The sequence below is a fragment of the Artibeus jamaicensis genome, unplaced genomic scaffold (genome assembly GCF_021234435.1).
Source record: "Artibeus jamaicensis isolate MK-2021 breed Jamaican fruit bat unplaced genomic scaffold, CSHL_Jam_final scaffold_3151, whole genome shotgun sequence".
Classification (NCBI taxonomy): domain Eukaryota; kingdom Metazoa; phylum Chordata; class Mammalia; order Chiroptera; family Phyllostomidae; genus Artibeus; species Artibeus jamaicensis.
Genome location: NW_026522037.1, coordinates 934,127 through 951,166, shown reverse-complemented (window position 1 = coordinate 951,166; position 17,040 = coordinate 934,127). Strand labels below are relative to the sequence as shown.

At 59.6% G+C, this 17,040-nt stretch overlaps 1 protein-coding gene across 5 annotated transcripts in view; it reads left to right on the top strand.

Moving 5' to 3' along the window:
- Positions 1-17,040, top strand: part of MAD1L1 (mitotic arrest deficient 1 like 1) — a 171,325-nt gene that overhangs the window by 39,141 nt on the left and 115,144 nt on the right. For all 5 annotated transcript variants that reach the window (XM_037137887.2, XM_037137888.2, XM_037137889.2 and 2 more), the window contains one exon: positions 3,587-3,673. In XM_037137887.2, the coding sequence (XP_036993782.2) occupies positions 3,587-3,673 (87 nt within the window). The remainder of the gene's footprint in view (positions 1-3,586; positions 3,674-17,040) is intronic.

Here is a 17,040-nt window from a genome sequence, read left to right as displayed (position 1 = left end):
GTGGCGAGGGGCTCACTGAGCCCTGCTCCTGGGAGGTGCTGCTGTCCGCCTGAAATGGGCCTTTCCTGCCAGTTTTACCTCTCACCGTAATTATATAACTTAATTAAATACTATGGAGGCTGGTGGAAAACAAATGTGGGAAGAAAGCAGTGTTTCTGTGAGAGCAAAGTTCTGTGCTTTGGAAAGTCTCAAAGGAGAATTGCCGAAAGATTTCCGTTGAATGAAGCAGTCGCCTGTCAAAGATTAAGAAGTTGTGACATTCGAAAGAAACAGTTAAAATTATGGATTACGCATTGTGGTTTATGCAAAAAGTATAAGATGGAACTCGAATTAGTAGACTCACAGAAGTTGGCAGCCTGGGGAACGATTGTATATCTGTAATATTTTAGGTGAACACATTTGATGTATGAAGATTTTATTCCCTGCTTCTGCCAACTCTGGGGGTCAGTCACCAGTGCTGATCATTTCCCACAGGAAGACTTCTACTAGTGTATTTTTGCCCCATTTGTAAGGCAAATTGCTCTTATTGTGACACGTGGTTAGCCATCGTTTGGGGCTGATACAGGACCGTGTGACTGCAGAATCGTACATGGGCTCGTGGTGGGGGACTGGCTTCTTCTTGGGAGACTCCTGTGGTGTTCGTTCCTGCACTGGGTGTCTGCGATGCCGAGCTTTAGGAAAATTACCTCCTCCATAGGTGCTGTTTCCTCGGCGCAGGTATCAAAGCTCTTTCAAAAGGCGTAGTGCCAGGTGCTTCCCACCCAGCAGGAGGCCCCGATTTTGTCTTGTTTCTTCTTCCGGACACACCTCCGTGTCGTGCAAACTGGTGCCTGTCGTGCTCACTTCCTTTCCAAGTGTTTACAGAGGTGGTGGCACAGCATGCTCATCTAAGAAGGCTGATTCCATCGCGTGCAGAGTGCCACCTTCCCCACCAGCACTGCCGAGCGTGGACCCCACGGGTGTCTCCCAGCTGCGGTGCCGTTGGGTTGGGCGGCTCCTGTCCTGGAAAGGCTCCAGTTCTTTGTTTGCTCAGCTGAGATTTGTTGAAAGCCTTCTGGTGTGCCAGGCATTCTCCAGGCCCGGGGCCAGTGGGGAAGCGGAGCAGAGTCAACAGCTCCTTGCTTTTACACAGCATGCGTTCTGGTTGACACAGAAGGACCACAAATATTAGTGCACGAATGGGTAACACCGACAGCACCTGAGATGCACTGCCTCCCGTGAAGGGAAGTAGCGCAGGCTGGAGCAACTGGGCATAGGTGAGGGAGAGAGGCCTGCAGTGTGGAGCCGGAGCCGGAGCCGGAGTCAGCCCCCCGGGGAGCCCTTGGGCGGCTCTGGGGCAGAGGCCTGGAGGAGTGGACAGGGAGCCGGCCCCCGGGCTGCCTGGGCGAGGCTTTCAGGAGAGGCAGTTAGAGGCCCGAGCTGGCCTAAGTTCGGGGTCTGTGTCAGCGAGGCCGCATGGCTCCTCCTTGGCCTTGGGATGGGGTGCATGGAAGAGTTGCCCAGGAGGCATGAGCCCCGACTTGCGCTGTGCGGTGCCCGCTGTGGCAGCTGTGTGAGGAGCAGGCTCCTGAGGGGCAGGCACTACATAAGGGGACCGGTCACCTGGTCTTCACTCTGGTCCTCGGAAGAAGGGCGGCCTGGCCCCTGGTGTCCTGGTACAGCCGGAGGGGATGGGCAGTGGGGGTCTGGTTTGGGGACGGCTCTGACAGGGCTGTCCATGGACCGAAGTGGCTGTGCAGAGAGCCCTGGTGTGTCTGCTTGTGCTCAGCTGGGAGCTGGCAGGGCAGCGGCTGTGTCTCCATCCCCAACACACAGAAGTGGATGGAGCGAGTGGGGTTTGGGAAGGAGGGCGGGCGGAAGCCTGACCTGGGACTCAGAGTTCCGGGCCCAGCTTGGGGTGGGAGAGGTGGCATGGCAGGCAAAGGGCTCCGGGTTCTGGAGTCCGCAGTCCCCAGCACACGCAGCCTGAGTCTGGGGCTGGGGTCTGGTAGCTGCTAGCAGCCCAGGGAGGAGCTGGGTCTGGACTGGTTCAGGGGCCCAGAATGCAGAGGCCATCGCAGGGCTGACGGGGAGGGGGCCACTCGTGGGGGTGTCCTGGTCGGGGGGCCTGGGAAGAGCTGTCACTCCAAGGCGCTGCTTGTCCTCGAGGATTGAGGAGTCCTGACCGTGAGGTTTCTTGGTTGCTGCTTAGGTCTGGTTGTTGCTGTTTCCTTCACTTTAGAAACTGCAGCCCTGGGTCTCCTCCTTCAGACCTGCCCACACAGGTGCTCTGGGCTTCAGCAAGATCCCCAGCCTCTGCCATTAGTAGCCTCAAAGTAGCTGCTGCTGGGGCTAGAACTGCCTTTCCCTGGGAATAGTCTCCTGGGCCGACCTCCCTGGCCCTCACTGTTCTGCATGTAGCCGAGGTTGAGTCAGAATCCTGCTCTGATGGAACAAAGAAACCTTCTCCCCTTTTGGGGCCCACCAGCTTGAGTTAAAAGGTTTCACAGCTGCAGCCTGACTGTGGGGCAGCGGATGCTACAGCTCAAGCTGCAGTTGGAACTGCCACTCTCCTGCCGTCCCTGGGCTGGAGGGTCCAGTAGCCCTCTGAGCACCTTGCGCCGGGTGGCAGCTGAGTTGTGGGAGGCGTGGTCCTCCTGGGGGTGTGCCTGTGCTGTTCTGGGGCTGGGAGAGCCCTCGCCCTGTCCTGCCTGCTGCAAGCAGATCGCCGATCCCGGGGGTGCCTTGGTCGACACCCCTGAGTAGCTCTGACCTCAGCAGGTCGGGAGGGCTCTGGAAAATAAACACTCATCCTGCCTGTCGGAGATACTTTGGCCTCGGTTGTTGATTTCATGGGAGGTGAAGGCTGCACTTGTTTAATAATCTTCTATGCCCCAGCTGGTGCGGCTCCGTGGACTGAGCGCCAGTTTGCGAACCAAAGTGTTACCGGTTCAATTCCCAGTCAGGGCATGTGCCTGGGTTGCAGGCCAGGTCCCCACTGGGGGGTGCACAAGAGGCAACCACACATTGGTGTTTCCCTCTCTTTTTCCTTCCCTTCTCTCTCTAAAAATAAATAAAATCTTAAAAAATAACTTTTCACGATTCCATGTTCACACCTGGGGCTCCCAGCAGGTTCGGCAGTGTTGCCATGACTCCCTCCTGACAGGGCAGAGTCCTGGGTTCCGGGATGCCCTGGCTTGTCCCCTCCTTTTCCCGAGCAGTGAGCTGGGTGCGAGCTGAGATAGTTAACCCCAAACAGCTCTAAAGTCGTAGAGTGTTGCTTCTGAGGGCACCTGTTGTTTTCCAGGGGCTGGGGCTGTGGCAGGGGTTTCAAAGGCAAGGGGGACAGAGACCAAGGTGCACGGAGCTCCTCCTTGGTTCCAGGGGTGCGGTGTGGGCTCTTCTGCTTTTCAAACAGCACTTCATAGCCTCTGTGTAGGGACCTCGTTCGTACTGTGAAATCAAACCAGGCTTATGAAAGTCATTTACCCGGTGTGACACAAGAAGGGGCAGGCCATGGTTTGAGGTGGGGCTGGGGGCCCCGGGCAGGCACGCGACCAAGCTCCCTATCCCCGCCCTGTGCTGAGTGTGTGCTCTTGACCCACAGGACCCCAGAAGACCTCTCCAGGTTCATCGTGGAGCTGCAGCAGCGGGAGCTGACCCTCAAGGACAGGAACAGCTCCATCACCAGCAGGTAGGCCCTGCATCTGTCTGGGGAGGAGCCGGTGAGTGCGGACCCTGGCCCGGTTCAGGTCCAGCTGCACGGCGTACTTCGCTGTCCTGTTGGCCTTGGCCCAGGTGAGCCCTGTGGCTCCTCTGGGGCTGTGAGACTCAGCACAGGGGTGCGCCGTGCCAGGCATCACTGCGTTTCTGGGAGCGGGCTTCCAGGACCCAGATCAAGAGCACCTTGTCTTTGCAGTGGTGGGGACTCCAAGGGGTCCCCAGTGGTGTGGAATGGTGGGCCCAGGCTCCAGCATCTGTGAGTGTGTGGCCTGGTGCACTCAGGAAGGCCCACAGAGCCTCGCAGGGCCTCTAGGACATGGCCTGCGCTGCGGTAGCCGCAGCTGTGGTGTGCGCAGTGGGCTTCCTTCCTGAGCCGCTGGTCCAGAGGCAGGAGCTGTGCGACCTTTTCTGGGGCCTGAGTCGGCACTTACCGCCCGACACCCAGGGCACGTGTGTTTGTGGCACGTTGTCTGCCTCTGATGCCGCCCGTACCCTCCTGTTCGGTCCTGTTCTCACGCTGGCTCCTTGGCGTCGTGCCCCTGACCCGTAGTTGCTCCTGACCACTCACTCAGCTCTGCCTCCGTCCCCACGACCGGCTCTTCTCAGCACTGCCTGCCCCCGAGCCCCGCAGTCACAGGACGGGTCTTCCTGAAACGTGTGTCAGGCCATGTTGCTCCGCAGCGTTTCTTCTTGGTCTCCTTCAGCCGGGACTCTTCATGCGAGCCAGTCAGGATGGGGTTGGGCGCCGGTCAGCAGTGACGGGAGGGTGGACTGGCGCCTCCATCCCATCCCCTTCCTGCATGCTCGTCCATCATCTCCGCCCGCCCTCCCCCAAGGTGTCCCGTCTGCCCAGGCTTGGCCGCAGTGGGGCTGATGAGTTGGCGCCTCCTGTTGCCTGCCAGCTGGCGGGGTGCCCCGCCCCCGGCTCCTGCAGCCCTATCCCATCCTCGGCTCAGATCTGCACTGCGGCAGGTCAGCGGCTCAGAGCTGAGTGCGTAGCATCTGCTGGACAGTGGACTTGGCTGTTTTACTTTAAACCTGAGTTGTGTGGTTTCTTGTTTCCGGCAGACAGCGCCTGGGAAGGCTGCTGTCCAGGCTGGTGGCGGGCAGGGTCCGTGTGGTGTCCTTCTGGGCGGCGGGTGGTATCTGCGAGGCACCTGCCCTCAGCATCGAGTGCTTTCCTCCTGCGGCTCCTCGAACCTGGGTGCAGTGCGGCTGTGCGCTGGGCAGGCCCTGGCCAGGGGTGGGGGCGTCGGGGTGTGCACATGTGCACATGCACACGTGTGTTCTCATTCATGCGGGAGCATGAAAAAGCATGAGGGGTGTGTTCAGTAGGAGAGATGTTTGCTTTGTGGCTAGAGTTGGCCAGTGGACAGGGTGTAGAAGAGCCTTTTCAATGAGATCGGCCAGAGTAGGGAAGCACACCAGAAACCAAAGCAGACAAAACATAACTGGCGGCCCAGAGGCGGGGCACCTGCCCGAGGGCTGCGCGTTCCTAGATGCTTGTCCCTAGGCGCTCATCCACGGACACTTGCCCTGCCTGCTGTATGGCCCGCGTGTATCAGTCTGTGGACCCCTGGGTGGCTCTCCCAGGCCTGAGGGCTTGCTGCTGCTCCTGTCCCTGACTGCCTGGGCTGTGGTGGGCGTGTTTGTGTGTCTGCCAGGCTGCAGGGGCACCTTGACGTCCAGGGCACACTGATGACCAGGACACTGGCCTCTGCCTAAGGTTGGTTCCCTACAGGGGCTTCGGCTCTTTTTCTCCAAACGTGGGGTCTGGAGTGTCTGCCTCCCAGGGTGGTGGTGATTGCATAGCACCCGACCCCACAGTTGGGTTCCCTGTCTGTCTGTTCTGCTCCTGCATAGGTTTCCTGTTCTGTGGAAGCCTCTGGAGGACGTGCGGGGCCCAGTGGGCTCACCGCGCACATGCATGGCACACAGGCTTATCAGGAAGTCAGGAGTGTCTCCTTCCATCTTTGGTGACATGGGAGGATCTGCAGCGTGGGCCCGGCCTCCGAGGTGCCTGTGCGAGTCTGCCCTCCACTCTGGTACTCAAATCGCCTTCCTTCTTGCTTGGTCATTAGGCTGGAAAAGAGAGCCTAGGAGCCCCTTGACCCCTGTGGCTGAATGGAGGGACCCTGGGCCTTGTCAGGCTGTCTGTCGGTCCTGCAGGGCACCGCCCTGCCTGCAGTGCCGAGTTTGGCCGTGAGGTGGTGCTGGAGCACTGGAAGCCACATCTCCTGTGGAGCCCTCAGCACCTACCCTGGGCCTCCCCCAGAGCGCTGTTACCAGCACTGTTACCAAGCACAGACATTTGGGGGACAGTTGGAGAGAGGGCAAGGAGGGGTGGTTTGAGGACAGGCATTAAAGGAGCTGGCCAGAGGCTCACCTGGGGGTGCCCTTCTCTTCTCCTCTCCCCTTGCCTTAGCCCCTGGTTCCTGGCTTCCCCAGAAACCCTTCCGCAGGTCCCACATTGCACCTTTCAGGGGGAGCTAGACCACCCACACACGTGGCTCTGGGCCTGTTTGAGTTGCTGTCATTTTACAGACCGTCTGGCTTTTGTCCCTGAGACGAAGCCCCTGTCAGCCCTAAGAGAGAATCCAGGCCCTCCTGAGGCCCAGTGGGAAGTCTGGCTCAGGGTCAGCACCTGGCGTGCCCGTGCGGCTGCTGGCGGGGTGGCGTTCAGTGGGCGGCTGGGTGTGGGGGCTGGCCTCCAATCCGGGGACTTGCCGGGAAGGCAGCGGCAGAGGGCTCCTGCGCTCCTCCCAGGCTCGTGCAGAGCTGGAGTCAGGATGCGAGTGGATGGAAATTCCTGCCACAGGCACTCGGGTGTTTTTAATTGTCCAAAGGCGACATCCGAGCATGGCTCTTATGTTGGGGTGGGCACTCGGCTGGCTCCACTCTGCCCTGTGGTGTCCTAGGACGGCCACTTAGTGCGGCACTTGTCCACGGCCCAGACGCAGAGAGCCTACTGCTGGTCCTCAGACGTGAGCTGTGGCTCAGCGTGTCTGGCACAGGGGCTGAGGGTCTGTGTTTCCAAGCAGGCTCCAATGTGACCCTGCTGGTCTGGACTACAGTGGGAGCAGCAAGAAGCGAGCCACCTCGTCCACCTTGGGCTCCCGAGGGTAGGGCCGCAGGGCTCTCTGAGAAGCCTGGCCTTATTGTGTCGGGATCATGGGCCGCACACTTCGCAGGCCCTCACTCTGGTGCATATGCGCTTCTGGGCACTGCTCCCTGGGGGTGGCCTGTGTGGCCCAGCACAGGCCCTGCCCGCTGTCAGCTGAGAGACTGACCTCTGGTCCTTTCACTGAATGTGCAGACCAGGAAGTTCCAAATCTCTTCATGGGACTGGGCCAGCACCCGTCCCTGCGCTTGGTGCTGTGGAGTCTGCTTACCTGCTATGTCACCTGGGGTCTGGGGACACAACCCCATCCCCACCTGGCTCTCCTGACCCTGCCCAGGGTGAGGCGGGACTAAGCCCTCCCTCCTGTGCCCCTTCACCACATTGCCTGGGCTGGGTGAGTGGCCCGAGTTGGAGGTGGCACTGGCAGGAACACTAGATTTGGTCCTTGTGGCTCTGGAGGCGGTGGCAGGCAGGGCCAGCCTCTGGAGGGCAAGGGCAGGCCATGGCCGAGGTCAAGCCAGCTCCGCTCGACCGACTGCAGCACCCTGGCTCCTCTCCCCGCTACCGCAGCCAAGTCCCGGGTCTCTTCCCAGCCAGACGAGCTGCCTTTAATGCTGCACACCCAGACTGTTTCCTGCGCATTTTTCATTTCCATGTTTAAAATGGCATTTGCATATTCATGGGTCTTTTAAGTGAGTTTTTATTGTTAGGGATGTGGAAGTGGATAAAGTGTGAAACTTCTCCTTGTGTTCAAGCACCGGAAGCAACACGTCCTCAGGACGAAATTGATCTCTAAGCAGCTGGTTCTGTGGCGGTTGCTATAGGAGAATCACTGGAAGCCAGCGTGTTCCAGGTTCATGTAGCCGTCCCCTTGTTCTCTTAGCATGTGGGCCCTGCGTGGGAGCGCCCCGCCCGCACCTGGCCCGGAGGCCTGTCATTCTTCCGGGATTCTCCTGGCCGGGACCCTGATATCTGCCATGTCCCAGGGACAGTGTCCCTGTCCCCCTCTTGGTGGCGGCTGTGAGGTGGACAAGACTCTGGTTTTGGAGGCGGCTGGGCTTTCCCCCAGGTCTCCTGGGTGGCTTCTCGTGGGTAAGTCCAGGCTGTCCCCAGGAGCTGGCTGTACTCTTCCCTCCCTTCTCTTCACCCTCCATATCAGAAGGGCTCATCACTAGGCTGCCTACCCCTCTGCGGCCCTGTGTGTGTGGCAGCTCGGGCCAGGGGGAGAACCCGGCTCTGGCCCGACAGCTGCTGGGGGTTGGGCATGGTCTGAGCCAGGCACAGCCCACCCTCTGTCTTGGCACACTCGAGCAGGGAGCCCGGACCACATGCCCTTGCTGCAGGGTGGAGCAGCCCTCCCTGGGCCGGGCCCCTTGGACACCTCCAGCACAGACGGGGGCTCGGGCGGGCCAAGGTTGCCGGAAGATTTGGAGACCCGCTGAGGGGCTCTTTCATGCTGTCCTTTGTTCAACAGTGAGCTCTCAGGTGTCACTCACTTCCACTGTGTCCACATGTTTAAGGGCATCTTGAGTCTAATGCCGCCGTGGCTGCATGTAGGAGGAGTCAGGCCCTCTTGCTGACGATGCCCAAGTGCCCTGGCAGCTCTCTGTGGACCGTGGACGGGGGTGGGGGGGACAACGCTGCTGGCAGGGGGCGTGCGCGAGCCAGGAAAGCGCACACATGGATTCCTGACGTTCGAGCACGGGGTGCAGCTCTTGAGTTGGGAGCCAGTCTCAGGACACTGTGCTGCCTCGTTGGTCAGATAATTAACACCGAGTGGGTCTCCCTCCCTCGGCGGCTTTGGCCCCACATCCCAGCATCTGTGAGGGATGGGGGACAGTCATGAGGTGGCAGAGCCCCTTCTCTCTGAGGACGTGGCCCAGAGGCCTCAGTGAGTGTTGAGTGCCCTTGGCTCAGGTCGGCTCATGTGAAGATGGGGGCCTCCGGGAGCCGATTTTGGGCTGAAGGACTGGTCCTGCTCCGGAGGCGCCTCTAGATCCCATTGCAAACCGGACAGGACCTGTGGGGACAAAGAAACCGCGTGTGCCTCAAGTGTCTGTGGTCCCCAGAACCCGACATGCCCTCTTCCCCAACCTCTGCACTGGTCCTATACCAGAGATGCCTGCTCCTCCTGCTGTAGCAGGGTCCCCAGGGCCACGTGCGTCCTCCCCATTGGTGTCTGTCTCCACAGCCTGTGCCCCCCACCCACAGGCGTTGCAGGTGCCGCTGTCTCACACCAGGTACCCAGGGGTCAGTTGCTCCTTAGGGTCCTGCCAGTCATCTTCGACCTTTTCTAACTCCGAGGCAGAGAAACCCAGCTCGGCTGACTCCGTCAGAGGAACAGCATGGATTTGCTGGGACTGGGCAGATTTTGGCAGGCCGTTGGCTGGCACTGAATGCCTGGTAACCCCCTCCGGTCCTGGTGCAGCAGGCCTTCTGGAGGAGGGGTGTCCGGACCCTGCCCGGAAGGAGCGTTCCTCCTGCCCGGGAGGCTGCACTGGGGCTCATCAGAGAGCTGGAGGTGGCTCCTGCGTGGCCGGTCTCTCCTACGCTTTCCGAACACCAGCGCTTTACAGGTCCCTGTCGGCTGCTTCAGGGTTTTGTGGGGGAGGACGTGCTAAAGATGCAGATTCCTGGGGCTTCTCTCCAGAGATGCAGATTCAGGGCTCTGCTAAACACACGTCGTCTCTCTTAGCACAGCGTGTCTGCACTGTCTGCACACGCTCTTCTGAGAGGGGCGATGGGCCGGGCTGCAGCTCAGCAGAGAATGCAGACACCCCCGCCCCCGCGCACCCCCCCGCCCCACCCCCGCGCAGCGTCCTCGGGGCTGCAACACCGACTCTCACTGAGGACACAGAGCTTGTGGGGTCACATCAGTCCACGTTCACGCTCCTGAAAGTCAGAACAAAAATTTACAAGACTACTTACAGTCGTAAAATAATTTCATTAAAAAGAGCTCATTACTTCTTAATATAAAACGTATTTATGGAAAATGTATTTTCTGCCCTGGCCAGGTGGCTTAGTTGATTGGAGTGTCATCCCACACACTGAAGAGGTTGCAGGTTCGATCCCCAGTCAGGGCACAAGTCTGGGTTGTGTCTTTGATCTCCAATCTGGGCGCGTGCAGGAGGCAACTGATCAATGTTTCTCATTCACATCAGTGTTTCTCTTTCTCTCAAATAACTTTGAGAGAAAGAACACTTTTGGTTGAGGATTAAGAAGATACAGTGAAAAGAACTGCATTGTTTTACGTTTCTTCGGACCTCCCTAAGTCTGTTTAGTAGAAGACAGCCGACTCTCACGTCTGCATCCGGTTTCGTGATGCGCTGTTTCGGTTGGAGGAGGGCTGGCCTCGCACACATCTGCAGTTGGAGGAAGGAGGACCCCTTGGATCCCTGTGAACGTTCCTTCGTGCGGGTGGAGGTCTGGAGGGACGCCACCCGCCACTGGTACCGCCCTTCTGTGTGGCGTGTCTTCGAACCCCCGATTGGAAGCTGGAGGGCCCTTGGTAATGTGTCTCCATTCCGAACTTGAGGAACTTGAGGACACCAGTCTCTGAACACTGGGGAGATCTCCTATGGTTTGGTTTCCCGTGGGAAGGTGTCATTCACATCTTAGGAAGGGAGGCCTGTGGGCCACGTGTTGGGGGAGGGCGAGCATGGATGTCTGCCTCTCTGCCAGCAGGACTGCCGTTCCTCGCAGCGGTTCTTGCCCTGGAAGACCGGTGCGGGAGACTAATGGGGCTCTGGTGAGGCCGAGGCTCGGGCCACCCCACGGTGCCTTGGAGTGCGGGGTTGCTCTGTGCTCTGAGCAGGTGAGGCCACTGGGGTCCCAGGAGAGTCCTTGGTGACAGAAGACAGCGCCTCCCCAGAGGCCTTTACGGCTGCTGGGCTCACTCAGGCTCCGGGGCTGCTGCCACTGTTCGAGGGTGCAGGTTCCTTCTGTTGTGGTGCAGAAGCGGGTGTCTTGTCCCACTTTGCCACCTTTCACCCAGCTAAGGACCCCAGTGTTCTCCTGCTAAGGTCAGGAAAGGATGTTCAGTTTCATGTCATCCTGGAAGTTGTAGGGCAACAAGGAAAGGAAGTAAAGTGTGTGCAGTGGGAAGGAAGAGATAAAGCTTTGTTTGCAGACGACATGATTGCCTGCATGGAAGATCCCAGAGAATTAACCGAAACCCCCAGAATTAACCAGAACTAGCAGGTGGCTATGGCAAGGTCGTGGGGTCCAAGTTAACATGCCCGAGTCTGTCGGTTTGCTGTGACAGCAACAAGCATTTGGGACTTAGAATCAAGAACACGGTGCCAACTGCACAGTACTGACACTCCCCAAAGTCCCCCCAAACAGACCCACGGAAAAAGAAATGTTCGAGTAGAAATGTAACAAAATGTTCAAGATTCATATGAGGAAATTACAGAACTCAGATGAGAGAAATCAAAGAAGCTCTGAACAGATGCGGCGATATTCCAGGTCCGTGGACAGGAAGACTTGGCGGTGGCAGCCTGTCGGTTCCCCTTCACGTGAGGTGCAGGGGCAGTGCGATCCCAGCCAGGCCCCAGTGAGGCATTTGTGAGTGTCGGCAGGCTGCTTTCGAGTCTGCATGGCGAGGACAGCGCCGCAGTGTTGAGAGGAGCAGGGCTGGCGGTACGTGACTCCAAGACATGCTCACCAAGCTGCGAGGCTGCCGTGGGCAGGACGGCACAGTGTCGGTGAAAGAGTGGACAGATGGATCCATGGGGCAGAACCGCGAGCCCAGAGAGATGCCCCAAAAGTGCAGCCTGCGACCTCCGACTGAGCCCCAGAGGCAGCACTGGGACCAACGGCAGTCTTCCAGCAAAGGGTGCTGGAACAGCTGGGCATCCACGTGCTGAGCAAACTAAATGAATCTGGAGCATGTTTCCCGCAAGGACCCACATGAAGTGGGCTGTGGGTCTGGACACAAAAGACGCACGGCCGTGGAAGTGGCAGGGGCCGCGGGAGTGGGCCGAGCCGACCTTCAGCTTTGCATTAGATGCAGCATCACGAGCACCGTCTGCGAGAGGAGACGCTGATCGGCTGGGCTTCATCAGAGTGAGATGCTTCTGCCTGGGGAGGGACCAGACACGGGCGGGAGATGTCTGCAGAGCACACATCTGACCAAGGAGGCATCCCAGGTCCACGGAGAGCTCTCAGAAGTCAGCGGTGAGAAAACTACTGAGCAGTTAAAAACTGGGCGAAAGGCCTGGCCAGACCACGCCCCCAGGGGGACACGCGCAGCAGACCAGCACACGAGGAGATGCTCCTCCTCCCTCGTCACCAGGGAAGTGCATACTCCACCACCCACCTGTCGGGATGGCCAGAACCCAGGGCACAGACACCAGAGGGTGCGGGGCCAGGGTGCTCACTTGCTGCTGGCGGGGATGCAGGGGTTAGGGATGGGGGTAGAACAGGCAGAGCCCATGGGATTTGTCATCTGTGAGAATACTTGGTGGACATGTGACGTTACATGTTTGTCAAAGTCTGTGGGACATGTGGGCAAAAAGCGAGCCTCTGTGTAAACTCTGGACCTGGTCAGTAGCAGTGTGTGGGTGTGGGTTTGCTCTGTGCCAAAGGCCCCACACTGGCGTGGGCTGCCAGTGATGGGGCTGGGGGTGGGGTGCACGGGACTCCCTAGTTCCAGCCCCATAAACCTGAACCTGTCCTGAGAGACGGGCACGAGCCCCGCAGGTGCGCCTGCAGAAGCAGCTCTCCCGGCGGTCGGACTCTGGAGGCTGCGGGGGTGGGGGCCCAGCCTCATGCGGTGCTGCAGCAAGGGCACACCTCCTCCTTGCCTCCCCCATGGGCCCTCGCTCCTGGTGAGGTGGCAGGCATGCGTGGCCGGCCCCCCAGGCCCGTGAGGGTGCGGATTCTTGGGGACGCCCTCCACGATGTCGGGGGAGGCAGGTGGGGAGGTGCGGTTGGCATCCAACAGAACAGGAAGTCCAGAGGAGGGCAAAGGACAGGAGGGGGCACACCTGGGCTAGACAGCTGGCCTCTGAGTGTGAGCCAGGGACAGTCCCAGGGACAGGGCTCAGTGGGGAAGCAGAGATGTTCCTTTGAATTTTAAATTGGTTTAAACTCCTTCCGATTTAGCAGTCTCAACAGTTCCTTTCTGCTCCTGTAGGATGTTCAGTATTCTCTCATTTTTATGCTCTGCTAATTTTATTGTCTTTCCATATTTTCTTGCCATAAATGTAACAGATTTTATTGTGTTTAAACCATTTTTAATATAGCTTCTCATAAAAGCCAGGGAAACAAGGGGGGGTTCTACCTAGAGCACTTGTCCTCCCATTTTTAAGCACTTGGGCCAGGACAGCCAGGACGGCCTGAGAGCTGTCCCTGAAACGTCACCACTCCCCGGCCCTGAGATGAGCTTCTGTGAGACTATCCCCTGGGGGCTGTACAGTAGAAGGCCAAAGCCCTTTCTGAGTTCACGGTGCAGCAGGAGAGGCAAGATAGGGTTTTGTGGGGGATCCCACACCGAGGCATCCTGGGGAGGGGTGACTTGCTCCCAAAGTCAGGCCTAGGGGCCCAAGGTCATGGGGTCCCACACTCCTCCCCTGGATGCTCTGTGCACAGGCAGCACCGCATCTCACTCCCAGGGCCCAGAGTCAGTGCAAGTGTTTCTCAGCTGTGCTCTCTCTGCTGCTCGTGCTGGGCTGTGTGGGGGGCGGCCACCCCTGCATGAGGCTGGGTGAGAGGAAGCAGCCCAGATCATTGTGGCTGCAGTGTGGGGCGCCTGCCGCCAGCCACACGGCACTGCTGAGGCCTGGGCACCTCCGCAGCCGGCTCTGACAGTGCTGCCAACAGCTGCCTCCCAGGGGTCCCTCACGCAGGAGGGCTGCTCCACAGGGACCTTTTGTGGTGGTTCTATGATGTGGCTACTGTCCTTTGTGTGTGTGTGTGATTCACTCTCTAATCTGCATTTATCCTAATCACACGGCACCTTTGGCAGTTCATTTCCACACATGTGGGTGGCTCCAGGACTGTGCTGCAGCGTCCTAGTGCAGGCCCCTGGCCGGCCAGTGGCCACCCTTGGGAGCTTTCTGCTGGCCTGGTGACACAGTGCTCCTGGTCTGTGTCCAGCTCTCTCCAGAGGTCCCAGGCTTCACTGGCCAGCTGAGCACTGCATCTGTAGGCACCAAAGGGTAAACGGGGCGCAGGCAGGGCTGGGGCCCTGGTGCAGACCTCAAGTGGTGGTGCCTGCTGAGCCATGTGTGCCTGCCTCTGCCTGTTCTGGGGACAGGTCTCAGCTCCCAGCAAGAGTGAGAGTCCAGGGAGGGCGGTGTGTCCACTGAGCCCACTGTCGGTCCTCACCCTGGGGCCACATGCTGCACCAGGTGGCTGCTGTGATGGGGCAGGTCCATGGGAGGTGGCACCAGCTCTTCTGTCAGATGCCCTGGGCTCCCCTGGCAGTGTCTTCTCTCCATTGTGGGTCCTGGTTCCCTGGTGAGGCAGTGGAGACACAGCAGTGCCCGGAACCCACCCCCACCAGGACAGGTCTCGGGCAGGCTGTTGGACCACCTTGTCCGTGTGTTCGGGAGTGACTGTTTCTTTGAGGGCGAGCAGCGGTGGGTCCTGGTTGGTATCTGCTCCTGCAGCTCCAGCCCCAGGGAGGCAGGCAAGGCTGAGAGTACATCAGCTGCCCTCCTGCCCTGTGGGCATCTATCCCTCCTCACCCCCCACCAACATGCAGGGGGAACAGGGAAGACGTGCCACCTCCTGGGGTGGTGGCAGCTGTATGTCCGGCTCTGTGTGTGGGAGAGTGGGCCCCGGCCCAGTGGGCTCCGTTTGCCACAACCGTGGGGTGGTTGGGGCTGCAGATCGAGCCTTCCTGAGCCTTCCTGTGACAGAAGGTAGCTGTGCTCTGTTGTCCCCACCTCTTCCATGTCTGAGAGTGGCCGGAGGCCCCAGGCGGGCTCTCTGCTGAGGACTCTGCATCACGTGGCTCCTGTCACGGGGCTGGGTGGCATCCGGGTGGCCAGCAGAGCCGTTCTCACGGCCTTTTCTCGAACCCCCTCACCTGGTTTTCCTTCTGACAGTGCTTTCCTGATGAGCAGATTGTTCAGTGCAGGTGGAACTGCCTCTGTCCTGGGTGGCGGCGTGGCCGCTTCCACCTCCCCGACCCCAGCCGAGAGTGGCTAGTGCCATGTCCCAGACAGTAGCCTGGGTCTTGGGCCGGGACGTTTTTAAGCAGAGCCATTTGGTGAGGTGCGAAGGGCTCCTGGTAGTGGAAGGCAGTTGAGCTGGCTGGTGACAAATGCAGTTTGGTTACAGAAATGAGGAGCGATTAGCTTGGGACCCGACGACCAGGCAGAGTAGAGGCAGTGTGAATGACTGCAGAGAGCGGGACCGCTGCAGCAGTCAGCCGGGAGATGGGGCCCCTCGTGGGCCAGAGCAGCTTCAGCTGTTACTTCCTGTTACTGGCTGTGATGAAAAGCAGAGGAACTTGACAGGCACTGGTCACTGGCATCGAGACCCCAGGAGGTGGGCGTGTCTGTACCCTCCAGGCAGTCTGAGGGCAGAGGCTCTTGTTTGGGCCACACAGCTGGGCTTTGAGCCCCTGCAGAGTGGTTGATACCCGTGCTGTCCTTGGGGCAGCGGGTTCGTGGGGACACCGCGCCCTCCAGACTGCTGTACCCAGTGGGCCACCTTGGCCTAGCTCTGTGCGACTGGTACTGAGCACCACAAGGCATGGTCTGTCGTGCAGGCCCATCCCTGGAGTGGTGCAGGCCCTGGTGGCTGTGCCCTGGTAGACAGAGGTGGCCATTCTCCTTCACAGGCTCCTTTCTCGGGCCATGCTGCTGCAGCCACCCCCTCTGGAGGCCCTTTGGTCATGCACCTGCCCCCCCCGCAGTGGTGCAGGGCCCTGGACGCCTCTATCTGCTGCCACCCTGCCTGGGTTACACCCCCCGCTCAGCACCCTCTCCCCACCATGAGCCGTGTTCCTCCACATCGCAGCTGTTGGGCCCTCTGAGAGGTGCTCGTGGTGCGGCTCTCGGGATGCCTGGCCTCCTTCCGCCTCCCTCCCACCCCTACCTGTCTCAGCACCCTGGGCATGGCCTGGAGCTGGCAGGGAGGGACTCACCATGGCCCCTGGTCACTGCTCCTGCCCTGGCAGGAGCTCCTTCCTGAGGGAGGTGACACAGGAACTGGCTGATGGCCACTGGCTTGTCTCAGAGACAAAAGCACAGTGTCAGCAGCCACAGGACAGCAGGCCGGGTGCTAATTGGCCATTTCTTCGAAGCCGAGTGCTGGCTGGCTTTCAAATTGATGCTGTGAGCCAACTTTTCAGGTAGTTTGTTTTCCCTCGGCTTTACGGCTGGACAAATGTCAGGGCTCTCTCCTGACGTTTTCTCCTTGGTTTATTTTAACAGTTGCTGGTAGAACCCCTAGCAGGCCTTGGGGCGGAAGTGGGGGCAGGAGCTTCTGCAACCTCGCTCTGTCTGCAGGGCTCATGCCGCCGCTCGGAGTCTGGGCTTCTGAAGATGCAGGTGGCTGTTTTCTCCTGTGCGGGACATCTGAAAGCTCAGACTGGTACCTTGCTTACCTGGACAGTGAGACCTTGTCCGTATCCAGGGGACACTGTCAAGTCCATGTCAAAACTCTGCCCTGAAGACATAGGATCCACTCGAAGACTTGGGTGGGCCTCGCACCTGGTGTCCTGAAGCAGCCCTGGTGGACACTGGGAGCCGGAGGGAGCAGTGAGGGACTCTGAGGGGTGGCCTGGGTGTGTCTGGGGGGTCCTCTCCTCCTGCCCACATTCAGAGCTTGGGGCTGGGTCTGTGCCCACACCAGCCTGTCCCTGTCTCCTCTGGCTCCACAGGGCCTCCAGTCCCCTTCCAAGGAGTGTCTGTCTGTCTGTCTCTCTCCCTCCCTCAACACTCCTGCCTGGGTTCCTACCTGAGTTCCCCCGCCCTGCTGGCCCTGCCCTGGCCTGCAGCACTTGGGGGTTTTCTAAGAAGGTGGCTGTGCTCCCACTCCCTGGCCCCACCTCTGGGGCCTGAGACCAGGGTCTGTCGCTGGCTTTGGGGTCTACCAGGTACGAGACCTTGGTATTGCACTTGACCTCTCTGTTGGCCCCCTTACCTGGAGAAGCGGGTGTTCCTGGCCCTTCTTAGGGCTGTAGGAGGGCTCAGGGCTCCTGGGGTGCTCGGCTCCTTTTCCTGTGGTCACCGTCACATTACGGTTCTCTTGGGCCC